Source organism: Chelonoidis abingdonii, chromosome 1 (genome assembly GCF_003597395.2).
Source record: "Chelonoidis abingdonii isolate Lonesome George chromosome 1, CheloAbing_2.0, whole genome shotgun sequence".
In the NCBI taxonomy this organism is placed as follows: Eukaryota; Metazoa; Chordata; order Testudines; family Testudinidae; genus Chelonoidis; species Chelonoidis abingdonii.
The window spans coordinates 132984551-133004605 of record NC_133769.1 but is presented as its reverse complement, the minus strand read 5'-3'; the positions used below and the strand labels follow the sequence as shown (position 1 = coordinate 133004605).

Below are 20055 nucleotides of genomic sequence, written 5' to 3'. Positions count from 1 at the left end.
CAGTGTGCTGCTTTCCAGCATTTAGAGCCAGTTTTTTTTTTTTGGCTCCCCTCTTATGACAGCACGTTTTTGACTGTTACGCCCAAAGCATGCTTAGATTCTTATTATTCATCATTCCAAAAGTGTCAGAGAATATGTTATACAGACTGATTCCCAAAATGCAGATTTTGTCTCTTTTAGAAACAAGACTATTCTTTTAATTAATTTGGCAGAAATACAATACAGCAGATGTAGGTTTTGTTGAGGATTTTTTTAACTTCTCATACTACACTCTATTGTTTCTGCCAAGATCCCTTTATCAGAACTTCCTGGGGTATATATAACATTAAAAAAAAGGTCTTTAAAAAAGAAAAACCACATAGTTTCTATTGTCTTACCAAAAGAATCTAAGTGAGATGTTTTGGTGTAGTTAGTAGATGCATTTTCATGGAATAATTCAATCAGATACAAATGAAAAATGTTACCTCTTCCAAACAGGTGAGTTTAGCTTTCTGAAACTAATCTTCAATATCTACCACTCAGATACGTTTCCACATCTAGCTTCTAAAATTCATGCCCTTTTAAACAAATAATTTCAATATATACATCATTAGAAGTATTGTTTTGTCCACTCAGAAGAAGTTTTTGGAACAAGTTGGTTGGTTATTTCAGGTTTATGATAGTGGCAACATTCTTCCTTGCATTTACCTTTTTTAAAGATGAAAGTAAAAACTTATCCTTAAAGGGGAATACAAATATCCATTTAACAAGGAAAAATACAGGGGGGTCAACCATAAAAACCACTTAATGTTTGCTTTGAGTTAGAATTTAAAACAAACAACAAAACTAATGATGTTTCAGCTATTTCTGGTGCATATATACAAATAGGCATTTTCATCAGTTTATTATGAAAATAGTGTCACAAAAAACTATTATTAATATGTCTCTCTAATATGGATCCCCATGGAGAATAAGGTAGATATTAATGTGAGTGAACAAACAACTAAAAAAATTTAATTGTACACTATTTCTGCTTTGTATTGTCTCTACTTTTCCCCTTTGCAGCAAGTTGAAAAGCAATTATTGGGTATTAAACTGTGTAAGGAAAGTATCCTTCCTGCTTCTTAACTTGCTTTTGTTTCCACTGTTGTTCCAAGTACTGCATATCTTCAGTTTTGCTTGTTCTGTTGAATTGAATTAGAGAAAATTTAAAGTGTTTTGGTACCTTTTTAAATGTTATATGAGGAAAACAATGAAGGTCTTTACGCTTATAGTGAAAGTGTCTAGCAGTACAGCATATTTGTACATTTCTGTGATGTGAAGTTTCCCATCCTGGCAATCTAAATATTGGGAACTTCTTAGGGTAGACATTAAAATCCAGTTATAAATTATGACAAAAGTAAAATATAGATGCACGGGATGTATTCTGCTCTCACTCACACCTGGCCCCATAAAAGTAAATGGCACACAGATACAGAGGCACCTGTGGACTGAATTCAGTTCAACCTCTATTTATTTCTGAGTAACAGATTTATACTGTTGTAACTGAGAGCAGAATTTTGCCCCGGGTCTCCATTATGAGCTTTTAATGATATGTCACAGATGATATAAAATGAAAATATACTGCAAGCTGAAATCTTACTCAGAAAGCTGTATCTTACTCTGAATATGAGTGATACGTAATACAAGGAGATATTTAATACAGTTAAAATGAGATAAAGATAAAAACAGGTTTGACACAAGTCTCTTGTATCCAGTACTTTGGCAACTGTAAAGGCATGAGTATGTCAGCATAACATGGAATAGCAGAAGAAAACTTGATCCAAAATAAAATAGCTACTGTATTTATAAATTCAACAATATTAATACCTTTTCACAAATGTGACATTTTTATATGCCTTAAATAGTAACAGGTTTTCTGGCTTTCACTAGAATGCCTTACCCCAATAGCTCGAAAAATAATGCTGGTTATTTAAAAAAACCTTAAAGAAAATGCAATTTTAAAAAAAGGAGGTGACAACATATGGGAAAGTAAAATCTGAAGAACTGGGAAACTAAAAAGTGTAGGGTGAGACTGGAAGCTGTAATGTGGTTTGCAGTCTAATGAAAGATGACAGTTTGAAAATACTGGCTAGCCCGTTCTGAAACCCCTTTATCAATTATTATTTATCACTTGTAGTGAAGACACCCCTAATCACGGACCTTGTGCTCGGTGCTGTCGAACCACACAACCAAAACCTCTTTAGAAGGTGGTTCAGGAGGAATTAAGCAACTCCCTCCCCCAAACAAACCAAACCAACCCACCCTTAAAAATCCACTTTAACCGGTAAAGAAATTGACCAGACAACTAAAAAGCTACACCAAGCCAGTGCGCTGTTAACAGCAACTTGGTGAGGGTGGAGAAAATGATACTGAAGATCTGGCCGGCTCTCGTTCATCCTTTTAAGAAATGCTAGCGACGGTACTCGCTGGCTCTGGGTCTCTGTTCTCTCCTGGTGCGTAGCCCGGCTCCGGGAGCATGAGGTAGCCCAGAGGCGCGAAGCTCTCGGTGGGGCGCCCCTGGCTGGAGCAGGCGGCAGTGACAGGCAGGGCTGCTCGGGTCAGGGCTCCGTAGGGAGGGGGCAGAGCCGGGCTGGCTGCAGATGTTGCAGGCGCCCCTCGGCTCCTCTGCGCCCCGTGCCGGGCGGGGGCCGCGGGGCAGGGGATTGTGCCGCTGCGGGGGCAAGGCCGGTGGTGACGCTCGCGCTTCTCTCTCTCCTTCTCCCTGTGGCAGAAGCTGGCGGTGCGGAGCTGCCCTGCAGCGGTGCTGGTGGGAAGCGGGGGCAGCGGAAACACCAAGCCCGGCGGTGGGGTCCCCGCGCTTCTCAAAGCGTGCGGCGGCGGCGGCGGCAGCCAGAGTCAGAGCCTGGCCATCTCCGTCCTGCCGGCCAAGGCTCCCATCGCGATGGTGACCGCGCACCTCAACGGGGGGCTGGGCTGCAGCGCGGCCGGCGTGGAGCCCCCGCAGAGCGCCCCCATCAACCTGCAGACCACGGCCAAGCTGGTGACCCCGCGGAGAGCGCCCGAGCTTGGTTCCCGCTCCCAGGTAGGAGTCGCAGGCGGCCCCCGCTGCGCCGCGCTCTGCCAGCGGCGGGCTCAGCCGGCTGCCTCCGCCGAGTCCGCGGGGCGGGGCGCGGGGCCAGGGGAGGGGCTGCAGCCACACCGGGGGCTCTGACTGGGGGACGAGTGGAGGGGGCGGTCGCGTAATACTGCTGGCTGGGGCGGGCAGGGGTGACGCTGCGGGGAGAATAGGACAGGGGTGATGCTGCAGGAGCCGGGTGACGTTGGAAGGGTGCCCTGAAATGGGGAGTGCTGCTGGGGAGAGTGGGGCTCGTCTGACACAGTGTGGGGAATGGGAGGAGTGAGGGAGCATAGCAGGGCGCTGCAGCAGCTGGTCTGGTTCCTTGGTCTGAAGTGCAGGGAGAGGGGCTGTCTGGTTGGTCTAAGATGAGGAGCAGGGAGGATAACACCTGAGGGCTAATATGACTAGGGGAACAGAACCCTTGGGGAGGAGAGTAGTGCTGCCTGGGCTGAGCTGGACAGCAGGGAGTAAGGTGCAGGTCAAACCCTAAATGGCTGTTGTTTCTGTTTTAATTTTATTTCCTCCAGTTTGTTTGTCCTCCATGGCACTTCTTTCCTGTGTGAGGAAACAGGTTTTTTAAAATAATTAATCTTCAGGGATGTTGTGGTGCTAGGCTACTTTGTGTGCCTGTTCAGCCTGAATAGAGACAGGGAGATGTAGCCTTCTGAGGAACGGATGTAATTGTGCCTCATGGCACAAGTGTTTCACCTTTCTGGTGTGACAGTGTGGTTCTTCTACCTAGCAAGGTTCAGGTGAGGAACAAGCAGAAACAAAATGTATATGAGTTGACATGCTGCCAACTGTCTCTTGTACTCTCAGGGCAGTTGGTAGGAGTCTGTCTTAGGTTTTTCTATAGCGCTCATTTAATTGAAACACTGCACAGATGTTAAGGAAGAGTTTGCAGAACAAGAGAGAAGCCTGTCCTATTCACTAGAAACATCCTCACATCCAAAAACCAAATAAGCCACATTATGGGAATTCTTATGCCAATAAATGCATATCAAAACAGGGTGAAATGGCATGAACAAAGCCTCAGATAAGAGGAAAACAGTAAATGCAAAGTCTGTGCCTTAAACCTGGTGAGATAAGGATGTAAAGTATTACCCTTAGCTCTTATAAGTCTAAAACAACAAACTCCAGGTTAGGGTGAGGACCCAGTCAGTCAGGGCCGATGCAACCATTTAGGCGACCTAGGTGGTTGCCTAGGACACTAGGATTTGGGGGGCGCCATTTTCTTCGGCAGCGACAGCGGCGGCTGGATCTTCCGCTGCCCCTGTCACCGCCGGCATGTAGACGGAAGGAGCTGGAGCAGGGGAGCGCAGGGAGGGCCACTGCAGCAAGTAAGGGGAGTGCGTGGCACGAAGGGGAACTCGCCGCCCCAGCTCACCTCTGCCCCAGCTCACCTCTGCCCCGGCTCCTCCCTGAGCACGCCGTGGCCGCTTCACTTCTCCCACCTCCCAGGCTTGCGGCGCCNCCCCTTAGCACATCACCCCACTCCGCTTCTCTCCCTTCCAGGGTTGTGGCGCCAATCAGCTGTTTGGCGCCGCAAGCCTGGGAGACAGGAGAAGTAGAGCGGTGAAGGCGTGCTCGAGGAGGAGGCAGAGCAGAGGTGAACTGGGGCGGGGAGCTGCTGCATGGCTCCCTGGGCCAGGGGGAGCTGCTGCGGGGGGGGGGGCTCAGGGCAGAGTGGGGGAGCTGCCGCGGGGGGAAGGGAAGGGTGCAAGGTGGAAGTTTCGCCTAGGGCGCGAAACATCCTTGCACCGGCCCTGCAGTCAGTGCATGTGAAGAGTGGGAGAGCAGTGGGGTCTGCAGCTACAAATTTCCTTTCTGCACAGAAGAGGTTATAAGGAATGTTTATTCCCATACCCTGACCTCTCCTTACCTATTACAATCCCAGCAAAGGCTACTCTTAGAGTCTCTTGCCAGGGTGAGAGAAGAATAAAATGTGAACTAGAGGATATATCCTTCAAGAGTCAAACTATAATTGAAGGCATGTGTAAAACAAAAGCGATGTCGGAAAGGCTTAAACTCTCTGAAGTCTATGAGCTGTGGAGCGTCACCCCAAATGCTGTGGAGAGAATGCCCATCACTTAGCATATTAAAACACAGCAAACCCTGTTTAGTTAACTCACTGATTAACAAATGGAAGAGCATGTCAGTCCACCTTGGAAACTAAATCCTTCCCTTGTTTATTCTAGTACAACATCATTGACTTCAATAGCATTAACAGGCTCTGGCAGCAGGGAAAGCGTCCGGCTGCTCCCTGCTGTCTCCCCACTGCCAGAGCCCTTTCCTGCTGCTGGAGCCTTTCACTTCACCAGAGAAAGGTTCCAGCAGCAAAGAGTCAGCAGATCCCTTCACTGCTATAAATAGCAGTGTAGATGTGCCAGGCACTGTTTGGCTGTGTAGAGAGCCTGCAGGGTCAGGTGTATAGGGCACTCTACTTGCCTAAACTGTGTGTCACTGTCTACAACTGCTATTTATAAACCCATGCTAGCAGGGTATAAACACTCTACACACTGCCATAAATGTAGACATAGCCTTTTAGTAGTGGGCTTGTGAACTGATTACCTCTGGCAGGAGCTAGGGTTCTTAGAAGGGAAGAATCTTTCCTGATAGGACTTGTAGCAGCTGCAGTAACCCCCGGGCTGCCTGCATCCCCCTTCAAAGAAAAGATTGGCCCTGTCCATTTTCCATACCAAATCCCATTGTGTTTCCATGTTCAGAGCAGCCCCACAGATCTCAGTTCTGTGTTGACAGGGAGTGTTCACCTGCTCTCTGATCTTCCAAACCAGTATTTGTCCCATAGTTATATATTTTTCTCCCTAGAACAATTTCATTTTAAGCTGAGGTTTGCTGTAACCAGAATAGCAATGGGAACATTGCCTTACATTTGGGACTTGCATTTGCTTCACTCTGTTTGAGCTCTTGCTAAATGGCCTTCACTGTAGAAAGTTTCTTACAACTTTAGTTTTATGATTCTGCATTTCTGATTGTGTCAAAAATGTACAGTGCAATAGCAAGGCCGTGTAGCACTCAGGAGATACACTGAATACTGTAGTGTTTACATCCCTTTGAATAAAATATAGCTGACAGGCATGAATAAGAACAGTTGCAAATATTAAAAATGAATATATAAAAATGTAAATTACCTTTGAACCTTGGTTAGTTGAATGATTGCCACTTCTCTAACAGAATTCAATTGTTCTACAATTCTTTTTCTCCAGTCAAAAAAAACTATAGAAAGTCTGTTCTTGTTTTACATGTGGAAATTTTGATTCTGTTCCAGAATCGGAATTTCAGCTCAATAGCCATAACACACACCTTAGTTACCAATGTTAGAACCTCACTTGAGGGTGTCACTATTGGCAGAGTAACCAATGGCTACTTCCTTTTTTTTAATGACTCTTGAAAAGCAGCTTTTTTTTTTTAAATGTGTAAAGATTGTGAGATGGGGTATAATGATAGTCTTCTGCTGCTTGAGTTAGGGAGGCAAGCTGATAGGAGTAAATGAGATTACTGGCACAGTGCAGTTTTTCCTTCTGTGTCTGCAAAGTGCGGGAAAGGGCAAGAGCATGAAATGTAATGTTATGAGTTTCTGAACATTGGTTTCTGCTGGAAAGCATTTAAGGGAATCAGTCTGCTTGCATGGTCATCTCAAGTGATATCTAAAAGGGATGAAATGCTAAATGAAACTCAGCAGAAAAAATAGGGCATAAAACGATAAGGGGACCCCTTTCAACCTAGACATACAACTTTTAAATAGGATTAAGTATAAGTACGTTCATTATAGCATGTCCATTTGCACTGCCATGTGTCAGCACTTCCATCATAAGCCATGGTTTTCCCAATATATTTTAAAGTGATTTAGAGACATTATTGATTCTCAGGGAAACGAAATATACTTAAAAACGGTCTAGATAAATATGTGCACAATAAGCTTTAAAGGATTCTTTACATTAGAAATTTAGCATACAATTTATTCCAAAGTAATGGGGGGGAGGGCGGCGTATAAGTATCATAGATTTTGGAGTAAGCCCCCCAATTTGTTCATTTTTATTTCTGTTTTCTAGTCTTGCCGCTACTTTCGGATTGAAAGCAGGGGCTAGGCTTTGCTGATCAGGCAAGAGGCACAGTAGATAGAAAGCTGATAGTGTCCCATCTGTTGTGGTGGAACACTGCATCAAATAACAGAAAATTCCTCCTCTACTACCTCCTCTAAACAGCCAAGTTTTAGGCCAGAGGGGATCACAATAGCAAATGTGGGAGAAGCATAAAAACTCTGGCTGATGGGAGGACAGGAGGAGTAGACATCTCTTGGGAACGCAATCACTGCAGGTGGAAGGAAGGAAAAATACAATTGGACAAATCACCCAGCCACTTCTTAAGAGCCACTGAGAGAGGTGGGGGAAAAGATCTTCTGAGTAGCCCCATCATTAAATTTGCTGCAAGAATTAGCTCTTGCCCTAGCAATATATGCTGTATGCTCCCCATGCACCTACTGTAACTCCCAAGGGTAGCGAGAATTAGAGAAGTTGGCTGCAGGAACATGCAGCCACTGCCCTAAGGAGCTGGCTCTTCACAGCAGTCCCAGCCTAAGACTGCTCACAGGGTGAGACTCAGCCCCAATCACTCTGCACAATGCTTGGGGAACATCCCAGCAAGACAATAGATTCCATCCTTCCATACAGTATCAGTGTCTACAAACACAGTTGCTGACACACTGTCATGGCTGATTCCCCACTCTGGCACTTGGAGTGCAGAAGGTGGGGGCCCACAAAGATTCTAAAAATTACCAGTAATACTGGCCACTCCAGGCTTGTATTAAACTCCCAAGGTTACAGCTTCTCTCTGACCTTGGCTGGGTAGATGCTGCCACCACCCAAGTGCAACCCCTCTTTTAAGAACCCAGGAAGGCGCATTTGGAAATTCCTTCCTGTGGGGTACCCTCAAGCCCTTTCACACACACACCCACATAGCCCCGGAAGAGCTGGGAAAGATGATAAAGGAAACCAGCTGTTGCCACCAGCTCATTAAACAATATGTGCACAAACCTCTTAAGACACAAAACTCCAGTCCTGTTCTTAAAAAATGTAAATTTTATTTAAAAAAAAAAAAGAAAAAAATGCATCTGAAAACTCAGGCTATTGCTAGATTTAAAAAGAGCAAATACAAAAATTAAGAATCAAGAATAGCTTTCATGAGGTCCTGCTTAAAGGTTACAAGCAAAACAAAAACACCTGGGGTTAGCACAGAGGAGTCCACAAGCCATAAAGAAATAAAAGAAATAAACCTAATTGCATCTTCCTTGACATTTCCTGATCTACTTATATATCTGGGGTTTCAAATGAGTAATTTCTAGGTATGATCTGATGATTTTTTATACCTGGCCCAAGCTCCTACAGCATAGTTCCAGCTGTGTCTCTGCTCTCCAGGAGAACAACGCAGACAGACAAAGGGGAAGTTTTTTCCCAATTTTATAAAGTTCTAGGCTTCCTATTGGCTCTTTTGGTCAGGTGCCCACTCACCTATGGACTTTTTAACCCTTTACAATTAAAGCAAGTAGAGAACAACTACTAACATGGATTTTACAGCTAGTTGGCTGGCTGGGTGTCCATAAAAGGGAACTACCCCCCTCTCCCCCCTTCATTACACACACACACACACACACACACACACACACACACACACACACACACACACACACACACACACACACACACACACACACACACAGGTTCATAGCAATCTTCGCAATGTAGATCTACCAGGCATCTTCGTCCCAACCCTGCAAGATCTCCTTCTATTCCACTCTGAGTTTTTTTAATTCAGAAGAATCTGTCAATCATGTTAAAGTCAGATAGCATGGATTATTATTCATAGCTTTAATTAAATGAGACCATCAAACTGTCAGATATTTCCAAAGGCTAAATTTGGACTCCATTTTCCAGAGGTGAAAATCTGATACACTAACACGCTGCGTCACCTGAGTTTATCTTAACTTTGAATTTTCATGCTTTTCTCACTAGTTTGTGGTACAGCCTTAGGTCATATTGTATTCTTGTTTTGGGTTTAGATAGACATACCACTGTCTAGTTTGTTCAGAAGAATGGGGCTTGTGTTTGTGTAGGTGAATGTTCATACATACTTTATAAGTGTGAGTTTATGGCATCTATTTGAAAATTTGGCCCCCAAACTTGAAGAACTTAGTTCTGCATGTGCAAGCCATTTGATATGTGTGGGTTAACTTTTAGAATAATTTATTCAGCAATAGGAAGTAATTTTTAAAATGATTATTATTTCTTAAGTCAGCTTTCATACTGGTCCAATGCTGTTAGGTATATTGTTTGATGCATACTAGTGAAATTGATGGTATTGTAAGGAACATCGTTTGGTGCTAAATGTCCTCTAAGAAGCATTTGATCAGATTAAGGAAGTATGTTTATGTGCTAATAATGTAAAAGCTCGTACACTGTAATACAGATGACATTGTTGTGATTATAACAACACTGTCGGATGCTGTACCCTTGATACTCTTCATATAGTTGTCCTTTGTTTCTTTGAAATGTAGATGGACATCTTAGGTGGAGGAATTTGGGGAGGAGAGAAGGAAGACATGTACTTCCTGGTAGGGACTCAAAGCCTGCATGCGATTCTGTGTGGGCAGGCCCCAGTGACTAGACAGGGCTCCACATGGGCTCAGGAGTTGTTTTTTGTGCACAGTTACTCACAGGATTGGGGCCTACATTTTTAATTGTCCTAAGGTGAATTTTGACTTGGTGAAAAGTGGCAGCTGCTATATATTTTACTCTCTAGGGTCACGTAGACCCAGATCCAAAAAGGGACTGCCTTAGGCTTTGAGTTGCTGAAGGCTTGTCTACACTTACCAGGGGATCGAAGTGCGATGATCAATGCATCAACGGTCGATTTAGCGGGTCTAGTGAAGACAGATTGCTCTCCCGTCAACTCCTGTACTCCACCAGATAGAGAAGAGTAAGGGGATTTGACGGGAGAATGTCTCCCATCGACATCACATAGTGTGAACCCCACGGTAAATAGATCTAAGATACGTCAACTTGAATTATGCTATTCACATAACTCAAATTGCATAGCTTAGATCGACTTTTCCCCTTAGTGTAGACAAGGCCCGAGTGTCACATCTAGAGAACCACAGGAACAACACTGTGATCCACAAAGCCTAGGCTCCCTATACAATGACTGTGGAGAGATAGGCACCTCAGAATGTGATCCACAAAGCCAGCATGGTAGGAGGCAGCTGCCTAAGATAGCCCATGGGAGATGCTGAGAAGAGGGGTGTGAGCTAAGTCCTGCCCCTCTCTTGGAGTTTGGCCAGCAGGAAGATTTCTATGTCTGATTCTGATCCTTGAACCAGGAAAGGTAGAGGACAGGGGCTTGAATTGAAGGGTCTCCCATGTCTTGGATGAGTACTCTAGCCACTTAGCTAAAGTTTAGAAGGGAGAGCCTCCTCCTCCTCATGTGAATTCTCCTAAGGGAGACAATCCAGTAGTTGGCCTCTGAGCACCCCTGCCAGATCGGGCCCCTGCATGTGATTTAGGCAGTTGTAGACTTGTCTCCCTTGGTTTGTGAATCACTCTGTGACTTAGATGGGAGATAGGGATCTGGGTGCCTAGAGGCAACAGTGTGCATGGTCAGAGCCAGAATTTAGATGGCTAGAGAACTTTTACTATAAAACTTAGGCACCAGAGTGAGTTTAGATGCCGATGGGGTTAGGAGACAGCCAAGTAGGAGTTTGATGGGTTGCAGTGGAGCCTAAATATGAGGATTAGATACATAAGTACCTTCGTGGATTAATCTTGCAGAGTTTAGGAATAAATGATTTTCTCACTCTTCAGAATAAGTATAATCCTAGAGGAGTGTGATATTTTTCTGCTTTAACAATGCAACAGAAAAAGAAACTATACTGCTTCATTCCAGTTGCATTACAGATTAGTAATAACATCATCATGGGGAAGTTATTCGGGTTTTGCAGTGTCTAAGGGGAGTAATTCGAATCTTTTTTTGAAAATGAATTTGATGAAAAATGGTGGATTGAGAGCTCTAGAGATAAGTTTCTTTCTCCCCACACAAGCTTCTCCACTCTGTTCTCTCTCAATTTACCTTCAATGTGATTGAAAACCCACCTATTGGCATAAGCCAGTAGTTCAGTCTTCTTGCCCTTTACACTCTTATGATTATTTATTATTTCTATTACAGAAGTACCTAGAGGCTTCAACTGAGATTTATCTAAGTTATATGGCCGATGTATACCTTACTTATATAGCGCCCATCACTACAGTACCTGATCACCTCACAATCTGTAAGGGATTAATCACTACCAAATTCTATTACTATTATATTGCTGTTTCAAAGCAGCACAGAGAGACTAGTTGTCTTGCATGAGGTCACACAGCAAGTTTGGGGCAACACAGGGAATTGAACCCAGATCTCCTGAGTCCCCAGCTATTACCCTAACCACAGGAACCATCCTTCCTCTCTGGATCCTATTGTGTTGGAGATACAAAACACATAGTTAGAGACAGTTACTGCACCAATGAGCTTACAATCTAAATAGAGAAGGCAAGGTGGGACAGGAAACTGAGGCACTGACAGATGACGTGACTTGCCCAAGGTCACACAACAGAGCCAGATCTCATGAATTCCAGTCCTATGCCCTGTCTGTTGGACTGTGCTGATTCTATCTGCTGAGGCTGCCCACAAAGTGCTTGTTGTGTTGTGTACACCATTGTCCATTAGGAACAAGACTTTGGCACTGAAATAATTCAATAGAAGTAACCCAACAGGTATCCAGTGGAAAGATGACTGGTCAATACTGATCAGGACTGGATTCCAATCATCAAAGATTAGGGTTGGAAGAGACCTCAGGAGGTCATCTAGTCCAACCCTCTGCTCAAGCAGGACCAGCCCCAGTTAAATCATCCCAGCCAGGCTTTGTCAAGCTGGGCTTTAAAAAGGTCTAAGGATGGAGTTTCCACCACATAAGAACATAAGAAAGGCACTACTGGGTCAGACCAAAAGTCCATGTAGCCCAGTATCTTGTCTTCTGACAGTGGCCAGTGCCAGGTGCCCCAGAGGGAATGAACAGAACAGGTAATCATCAAGTGATCTTGATGAACCTATCCTCCATGAATTTATCTAGTTCTTTTTTGAACCCTGTTATAGTCTTGGCCTTCACACATCGTCTGGCAAGGAGTTCCACAGGTTGACTGTGCATTGTGTTGTGAAGAAAACTTCCTTTTTGTTTGTTTTAAACCTGCTGCCTATTAATTTCATTTGGTGGCCCCTAGTCTTGTGTATGAGAAGGAGTAAATAACACTTCCTTATCTACTTTCTCTACACCAGTCATGATTTTATAGACCTCAATCATAATCTCCCTTAGCCGTCTCTTTTCCAAGCTGAAAAGTCCCAGTCATTATTAATCTCTCCTCATACGGAAGCCATTCCATACCCCTAATCATTTTTGTTGCCCTTTTCTGAACCTTTTCCAATTCCAATATATCTTTTTGAGATGGGTGTGACCACATCTGCACACATATCAAGATTGTGGGATTACCATGGATTTATACAGAGCAACATTGATATTTCTGTTTTATCTATCCCCTTCTTAATTATTCCAGCATTCTGCTTCAGCTTTTTTGACTGCTTGCTGCCATATTGAGTGGATGTTTCAGAGAACTATCCCACAATGACTCCAAGATTCTCTTTCTTGAGTTGGTAAACAGCTAATTTAGACCCCATCATTTTATATGTATAGTTGGATTATGCTTTCCAATGTGCATTACTTTGCATTTATCAACATTAAATTTCATTTATTTTGTTGCCCAGTCACCCAGTTTGAGAGATCCTTTTGTAGCTCTTCGCAGTCTGCCTGGGTCTTAACTATCTTTAGTAATTTGTATCATCTGCAAATTTTGCCACCTCACTGTTTACCCCTTTTTTCCAGATCATTTATGAATATGTTGAATAGGACTGGTCCCAGAACAGACCCTGGGGGACACCACTATTTGCCTCTCTCCATTCTGAAAACTGACCTTTTATACCTACCCTTTGTTTCCTATCTTTTAACCAGTTACCAGTCCATGAGAGCACCTTCCTCTTATCCATGGCAGCTTACTTTGCAACTAAGAGCCTTTGGTGAGGACCTTGTCAAAGGTTTCTGAAAATCTAAGTACACTATATCCACTGATCCCCTTGGTCCACATGGCTTGTTGACCCCCTCAAAATGATTCTAGTAGATTGGTGAGGCATGATTTCCCTTTACTAAAACCATGTTGACTCTTCCTCAACAAATTATGTTCATCATATATGTCTGACAATATTGTTCTTATTATAGTTTCAACCCAGTTTGCCGGTACTGAAGTCAGCTTACAGGCCTGTAATTTGCTGGGATCACCTCTAGGAGCCCTTTTTAAAAATTGGCGATCACATTAGCTATCCTCCAGTCATCATCTGTACAGAAGTTGATTTAAATGATAGGTTACAGACTAATTAGATAGTTTCTCAATTTCCTATTTGAGTTCCCTTCCAGAACTCGTTGGTGGGTAAATTACCTATCTGGTCGGTGTGTACTTATTGCTGTTTAATTTATTCAATTTGTCCAAACCAAAACCTCCTCTAATGATACCTCAATCTGGGACAGTTCCTCAGATCTGTCACCTGAAAAGAATGGCTCAGGTTTGTGAATCTCCCTCACACCCTCAGGCATGAAGACTAATGCAAAGAATTCTTTTAGTTTCTCCACAATGGCCTTATCGTTCTTCAGTGCTTCTTTAGCACCTCAATCGTCCTGTGGCCCCACTGGTTGTTCAGCAGGTTTCTTGCTTCTGATGTACTTTAAAAAAAAATTGCTATTACTTTTCGAGCCTTTGGCTAACTGTTCCTCAAATTCGTTTTTGGCCTTCCTAACTGTATTTTTACACTTCATTTGCCAGTGTTTATGCTCATTTCTATTTTCCTCACTAAGATTTAACTTCCACTTTTTAAAGGATGCCTTTTTGCCTCTCACTGCTTCTTTTACTTTGTTGTTTAGCCACGGTGGCTCTTTTTTGGTTCTCTTACTATTTTTTTTAATTTGGGGTCTGCATTTAAGTTGAGTCTCTATTTTGGTGTCTTTAAAAAGTTTCCACACAGCCTACAGAGATTTCACTTTTGGCACTGTACCCTTTAATTTCTGTCTAATTAACCTCCTCATTTTTGTGTAGTTCCCCTTTCTGAGATTAAATGCCGCAGTGTTGGGTCATTGTGGTGTTTTTCCTGCCACAGGGATATTAAATTTAATTATGTTATGGTCACTATTACCAAGTGGTCCAGCTATATTCACCTCTTGGACCAGATCCTGTGCTCCACTTAGGACTAAATCAAGAATTGCCTCTACTCTGGTGGGTTCCAGGACAAGATGCTCCAAAAAGCACATTTAAAGTGTCAAGAAACTTTATGTCTGCACCCCATCCTGAGGTGATATGTACCCAGTCAATATGAGGATAATTGAAATCCCTCATTATTATTATTGAGTTTTTTATTCTGATAGCCTCTCTAATCTCCTTGAGCATTTCACAATCACTATCACCATCCTGGTCAGGTGGTCAGTAATATATCCCTACCGCTATGGTATAGTTTGATTCATTTACAATTTTTACTCCATTTGATTCTATGCTTTCTTTCACATATAATGTCAATCCCCAACCAACATGACCTGTTCTGTCCTTCCGATATATTTTGTACCCTGGTTTTACTGTGTCCCATTGATTATCCTCATTCCACCAAGTTTCTGTGATGCCTATTATATCAATATCCTCATTTAATACAAGGCACTCTTGTTCACCCATTTTATTATTTAGACTTCTAGCATTGGTATATAAGCACTTTAAAAACTTGTCTCCTTTTAGCTGTCTGCCATTACACAATGTAATTGAATGAGACTCTTTTTTTTTTATTTGACTGTTTCTGATCAGATCCTGCCTATATTTTATCATTTTCCATCCTCTCATCCTCACTAGGACATAGAGATTCTCTATTTATAGATTCTTCCCTAAGGGATGTCCAAACCACCTCCCTAGGTAACCCATTCCAGTGCTTCATAACCCTCCTAGTGAAATAGTTTTTCCTAATATCCAATCTAGACTTCCCCCACTGCAACTTGAGACCATTGCTCCTTGTTCTGTCATCTGCCACCACTGAGAACAGCCTAGCTCCATCCTCTTTGGAACTCCTCTTCAGGTACTTGTCCTAGAATGGAAAGATTCAGTGTCACATCTTTAGTCTCTTGTGTCAACGGTCACCTTTATAACTTTAATGCAAATGTGTTCCCATGTCATGTCTGAGGAGCATTACAGTAAATATGAGGGCAATGGGGGGAAATTACCCAATGAAACAAATGAAAAGGAACGTTTGTTGTGATTTTGATCTTAAACCCTATTGAACCAGGACAAAATTCCTTCCCCAGTGTCTTAACAGAAAGCTGAAAAGAGCATAGTGATTTAAGAAAATGGTTAATAGAGTACTTATTTCAGATTCTGCCTACATTCACACCAGCGTAAATGCAGATTAATCTGATGAGGTCAATGAATTTACTTCAGATTTACATATATAGACCCGAGGACAGGATTTGGCCCCACATCTCTGATTTATACTGTATAATGAAATGACACTTTAAAATATGTATTTTTACTATATAGCATAAGATTATATCCTTCAAGTTAATTAAACCAGTCAGCAATGCTAGTTGCTGTTGATAGGATATTTAAACGTCAGATTCAGAATAATCACTTTTGCTTCCTGACTATAAATGGTTTCCTTTTAAATACCCCAGACAGGCCTATCTGGTGAATATATACAAGTTGTATGCCTTATTCCTTTCCCAGTCTGCATTTGGGGAAGAAGGGTCGGGGCAGTGATGCAGTTACATAGCCCTTGGAGGACCACATCCTACAATCTTTACTCAGGTAAAACTCCTGTTGACATGAAGGACTGAATAAAGACTGATTAGGCGCAATGGTGCATTCCATACACAGTCGCAGTTCCCAGTGAAGTCAGTGGGACTTCCAGTGCACAGGCATGCAGGATTGGACTCAGATTGTAACCAGAGAGAGCTGTTTTAAGCTACAAATATCTTGAGTAAGAAAACGTAGGTGAGAAATGTGCAAATTTTCTTAGGTGTGTTCTTCCTAGGAAGTATGGTATTTTATATTTATAAAATAAATAAAAAGATCATCCACATAAACAAAGTTCTTTTGCTCAAATGCTTTGAGTTTTATAGCTCATTATTGTTTGGAAAACCCCCACGGAGAGCTTTGCTTTACTTTAGAAAATCAAAAAATGCTCTAAAAAATAGTAATATACTGTAGCTGTTTCATTGTAATTGGAGGCTGTCTGTGCCTCGTGTAAATTACCAGGCAAGCATTCTTGAAAATGTCAGAATTTTCAAGTTAGTTCTATTTAAAACTGTGGTGCAAGAATGGAAGGGGACGGATAGAATATTTGAGAACTGTGTGGTTCTTGGTTGAAGTGCAGTTTGTAATAATGTAAGATAATCAGGAAAAAATAATCTCTTAGGTTTTCTAAATTACAGGATACATAAAAACATCCACTTATCCTACATGCACTATTACTTTAATAAAGGCACCACTTTAGGAAATGAAAGGCTTTGGAATACAGCCAACTGTCTTAGTTCTATTTATTGTCAAAAGGTGGATTTTTTTATTATCTGTGGAGGTTGTGGGGCAGTTGAATGATTCGTGTGAACTTGAATGCATGACTCCAGGCATATATTATTGGACTGCAGACTACTTATTCATCATCTTTCAGGATGCCAGTGTTCATATTGAAAACATAAACATGATAAAATTTCCTGTAGCTCTTAGAACTGCTTTGCTATGTAAAGCACTGGCAGTAGGTATGGTTGTAAAGTACTATGCTCTAACTGTATACTTGAGTGTATATTTAAATTAATTGGAAAACTATACCAGAAAATACTGCTCTTAAATTATTTTATATAAAAATAGCAGAGAGAGAGAGAGATTTGTATGTTGTAAATACACAGTGCTGATGAATACTCAAGTAGTTTATGGAAATATCTTAGAAGTCATTCCTGACAGTAATAAAGGCAGCAATTTGATTTCATCTGTGTATAATAAACTGGTTTCACATTGCAGTAAAAGTGGTGGTGATGTTATATTAGTATTTATTAGCACTTATTGATGTTAGTTTAGTTATTTTTTCTTTATATCACAACCATTTTATAAACTCAATTTAAATTGCTACACAATAACCAATTAAAAATGTGTGAGGGAATATCTGTTTATACAGATACAGAGTATATGAACACACACACACATGCATATGCATACACACACACACACACACACACAAATAGTGGAGCCAGATCCTCACCTGGTGAGAATCAGCAAAATTCCATCGATTGTAGCAGAGCTGCACACCAGTTTACGCCACCTGAGGATCTAGCCCACTGCATATATTCACCCATGAGCATTCTGTTGGTGTCTATGTAAGGATTATTTTCATGGGTTGCCTGCTGTTTAATAATATATTTTTCTATTTGTTGTTTCTATTTACCCTACATTCAGTATCTCTTGAGGAAAAGGGATTACATATTACAATACTTACTTTCAGTGTCTTTTCTGATGAGGGCAGGGTTTCTGCTTTGCTGGCCAATGTGAGTTGCAGAGACTGAACTGATATCAAATATAACCATCCTAATTCGTCCAACTTTTTAAAAGAACCAGTGACTAGTCAAATGTATTTCATTTTGGGTCGGTGAAAAGGAGAGTGTTAGTAAGCAGCTGTGTGCTTTCTTATATACCTCTACCCCGATATAACGCGACCCGATATAACACGAATTTGGATATAACACAGTAAAGCAGTGCTCTGGGGGGCAGGGCTGCACGCTCCAGTGGATCACAATGTAACGCGGTTTTACCTATAACACGGTAAGATTTTTTGGCTCCGGAGGATAGCGTTATAGCGGCATAGAGGTGTACTTACATACCTGTTGTCTATAAAATTCCAGCAATGAGGGAATGGAAGGAATATCTAATTACTTTTTATCCTGGGTCTGTTCCTCTTACCTAACCGTGTGGCATTGTGTTTAACTGCTTTACTTTTGTGCAGAGAGCAAACTTTAGGCCTATGCACCATTTAAATGGCACTTAAACCCTGAAGATGCAAAGGTTTGTGCTGGCCCTTTTGGACTGAGGTGAATTTCACCGTAATTGAATTAGTATTTATGAACATTGAAATTCTCCCTTTAAATATGTGTCAGGTACCATGTAATGTAAGGCAAGTAAAAATTCTTCTTGAACTCCTTACGATCAGGCTTCAGTATCAGGCTTTTCAGTAAATGAGGCCAAATTCTGCAGTCCTAAATTGAGCATAACTCCCAGCTCCCTTTGATGTCAGTGGAAATGATACTTGATGAAGGACTGCAGAATTTCTCATTGAAATAAGTGAGAGTTTTACCACTGACTTCAGTGGGACCAGGATCAGGAAGATAGGCTGCAATCTAGCAAAGCACTTAATCACATGTTTAACTTTAAGTATGTGAGTGGGTCTGCTGATTTCAATGTGATTAATCATGTGCTTAAAATTAAAGGAATGCTTAAAGGCTTTGCTGTACTGAGATTTAGTCTCTCAGGTTATCCTAGTTTAGAGCCAGTTACGGAAAATCTTGCCTAAAGTACTGATTTGGGACCTAATTCTTTCCCCCACTGGAAAGGAGTAAATACCATTGACACCAATTGGAGCTATTTATTTTTGGTGAGGGGAGAATCAAAAACTTGGTTATTATTTTGGGGGTTGCTTATCTGTTTGATTGTTGTTAAGACCATACCTAATTAAACATAGGTGAATGACTAGATCAACCTAAAATAAATGAGCACTGAAACAAATGATTTATTTTCTTTTATAGAAAGAGAAGTAATTGCTCTTACCCCTTATGTTATCTCAACTTTAAACATGTAAGAGGTCTCATTGAGGTCAATGTGTCTACTCATGTGCTCAAAGTTAAACACATGCTTAATTGCTTTGCGGCTCTGGGGCCTGTGTCCTTGAAGTGCATAGATAATAAAATGGTCCTTTTCATTCTTTGGCCAAATGTTGCCTTTGGAGCTTTGCCTATTGTAGACAAGAATCTAGCTATGTATTCAAATTCTGAATCCTTCTTTATCTTAGGATTCATGGACCATAAGACATTAAAATATACCAACTTATTTTATAAAAGACATGAAGTTAATCGAAACAATTTGTTTTTCTTAGCAAGAGCCTTATTAAACAACTTTTTCTGTAACTTCTTTTTGCTCAGCCTATTTCTTGTGTTTGCTTTTGTTAAACAAAACCACAACTCAGTGTCTGTATCATGAAAATTTGCATCCATGATGATGGATTGTGATATTGTGATATTGCAAACACTTGATTGTTGTATTCTCGTTGAATCAATCAAGAGGAGATTGGTTATATCGGAGACCGCTTTAATTTTAAATGCAAGTTCACTGAATTAGCAGTGATTGAAAAGATGATGCCAAAGACTACGTGATAGTTGATAAGGTTCAGGTTACATGTATTTTCTAAAGTTTGCTGAAGTGTGGCAGTGGTGATTTAAATTCTCCTTATCTGCACTCTTACTATCCTGTAGTTATGTAAAAAACCACTTAATCTAATGTGATCTGCATTTTTCTTTCAATAATCAATACATTCATTAGACAAAAAAAAAAGAAACATTAAAAAGATAGCTATTCTAGCATAATAGTGATGAGAAAGCTGTAGAAGTTTGGCAGAGATGCTGGAAGGCAAAGTTTTAGAAGACCGTAGGCTATAATCAATTAAATATTGCCCAGTTAGAATCCCACTACTCTCTCCAATGATCTAACAGATTATAATTCATAATGTAACATTTCTGCATTTAC

At 41.6% G+C, this 20055-nt stretch overlaps 1 protein-coding gene across 7 annotated transcripts in view; it reads left to right on the top strand.

The window, feature by feature from the left end:
* PHF21B (PHD finger protein 21B) overlaps window positions 1–20055 on the top strand; it is a 273496-nt gene that overhangs the window by 168058 nt on the left and 85383 nt on the right. For 5 of the 7 annotated variants that reach the window (XM_075070440.1, XM_032804763.2, XM_032804762.2 and 2 more), the window contains one exon: window positions 2753–3064. The exons of the other annotated variants lie outside the window; for them this stretch is intronic. In XM_075070440.1, coding sequence (XP_074926541.1) covers window positions 2753–3064 — 312 coding nt within the window. The remainder of the gene's footprint in view (window positions 1–2752; window positions 3065–20055) is intronic. 7 annotated transcript variants of the gene reach the window in all.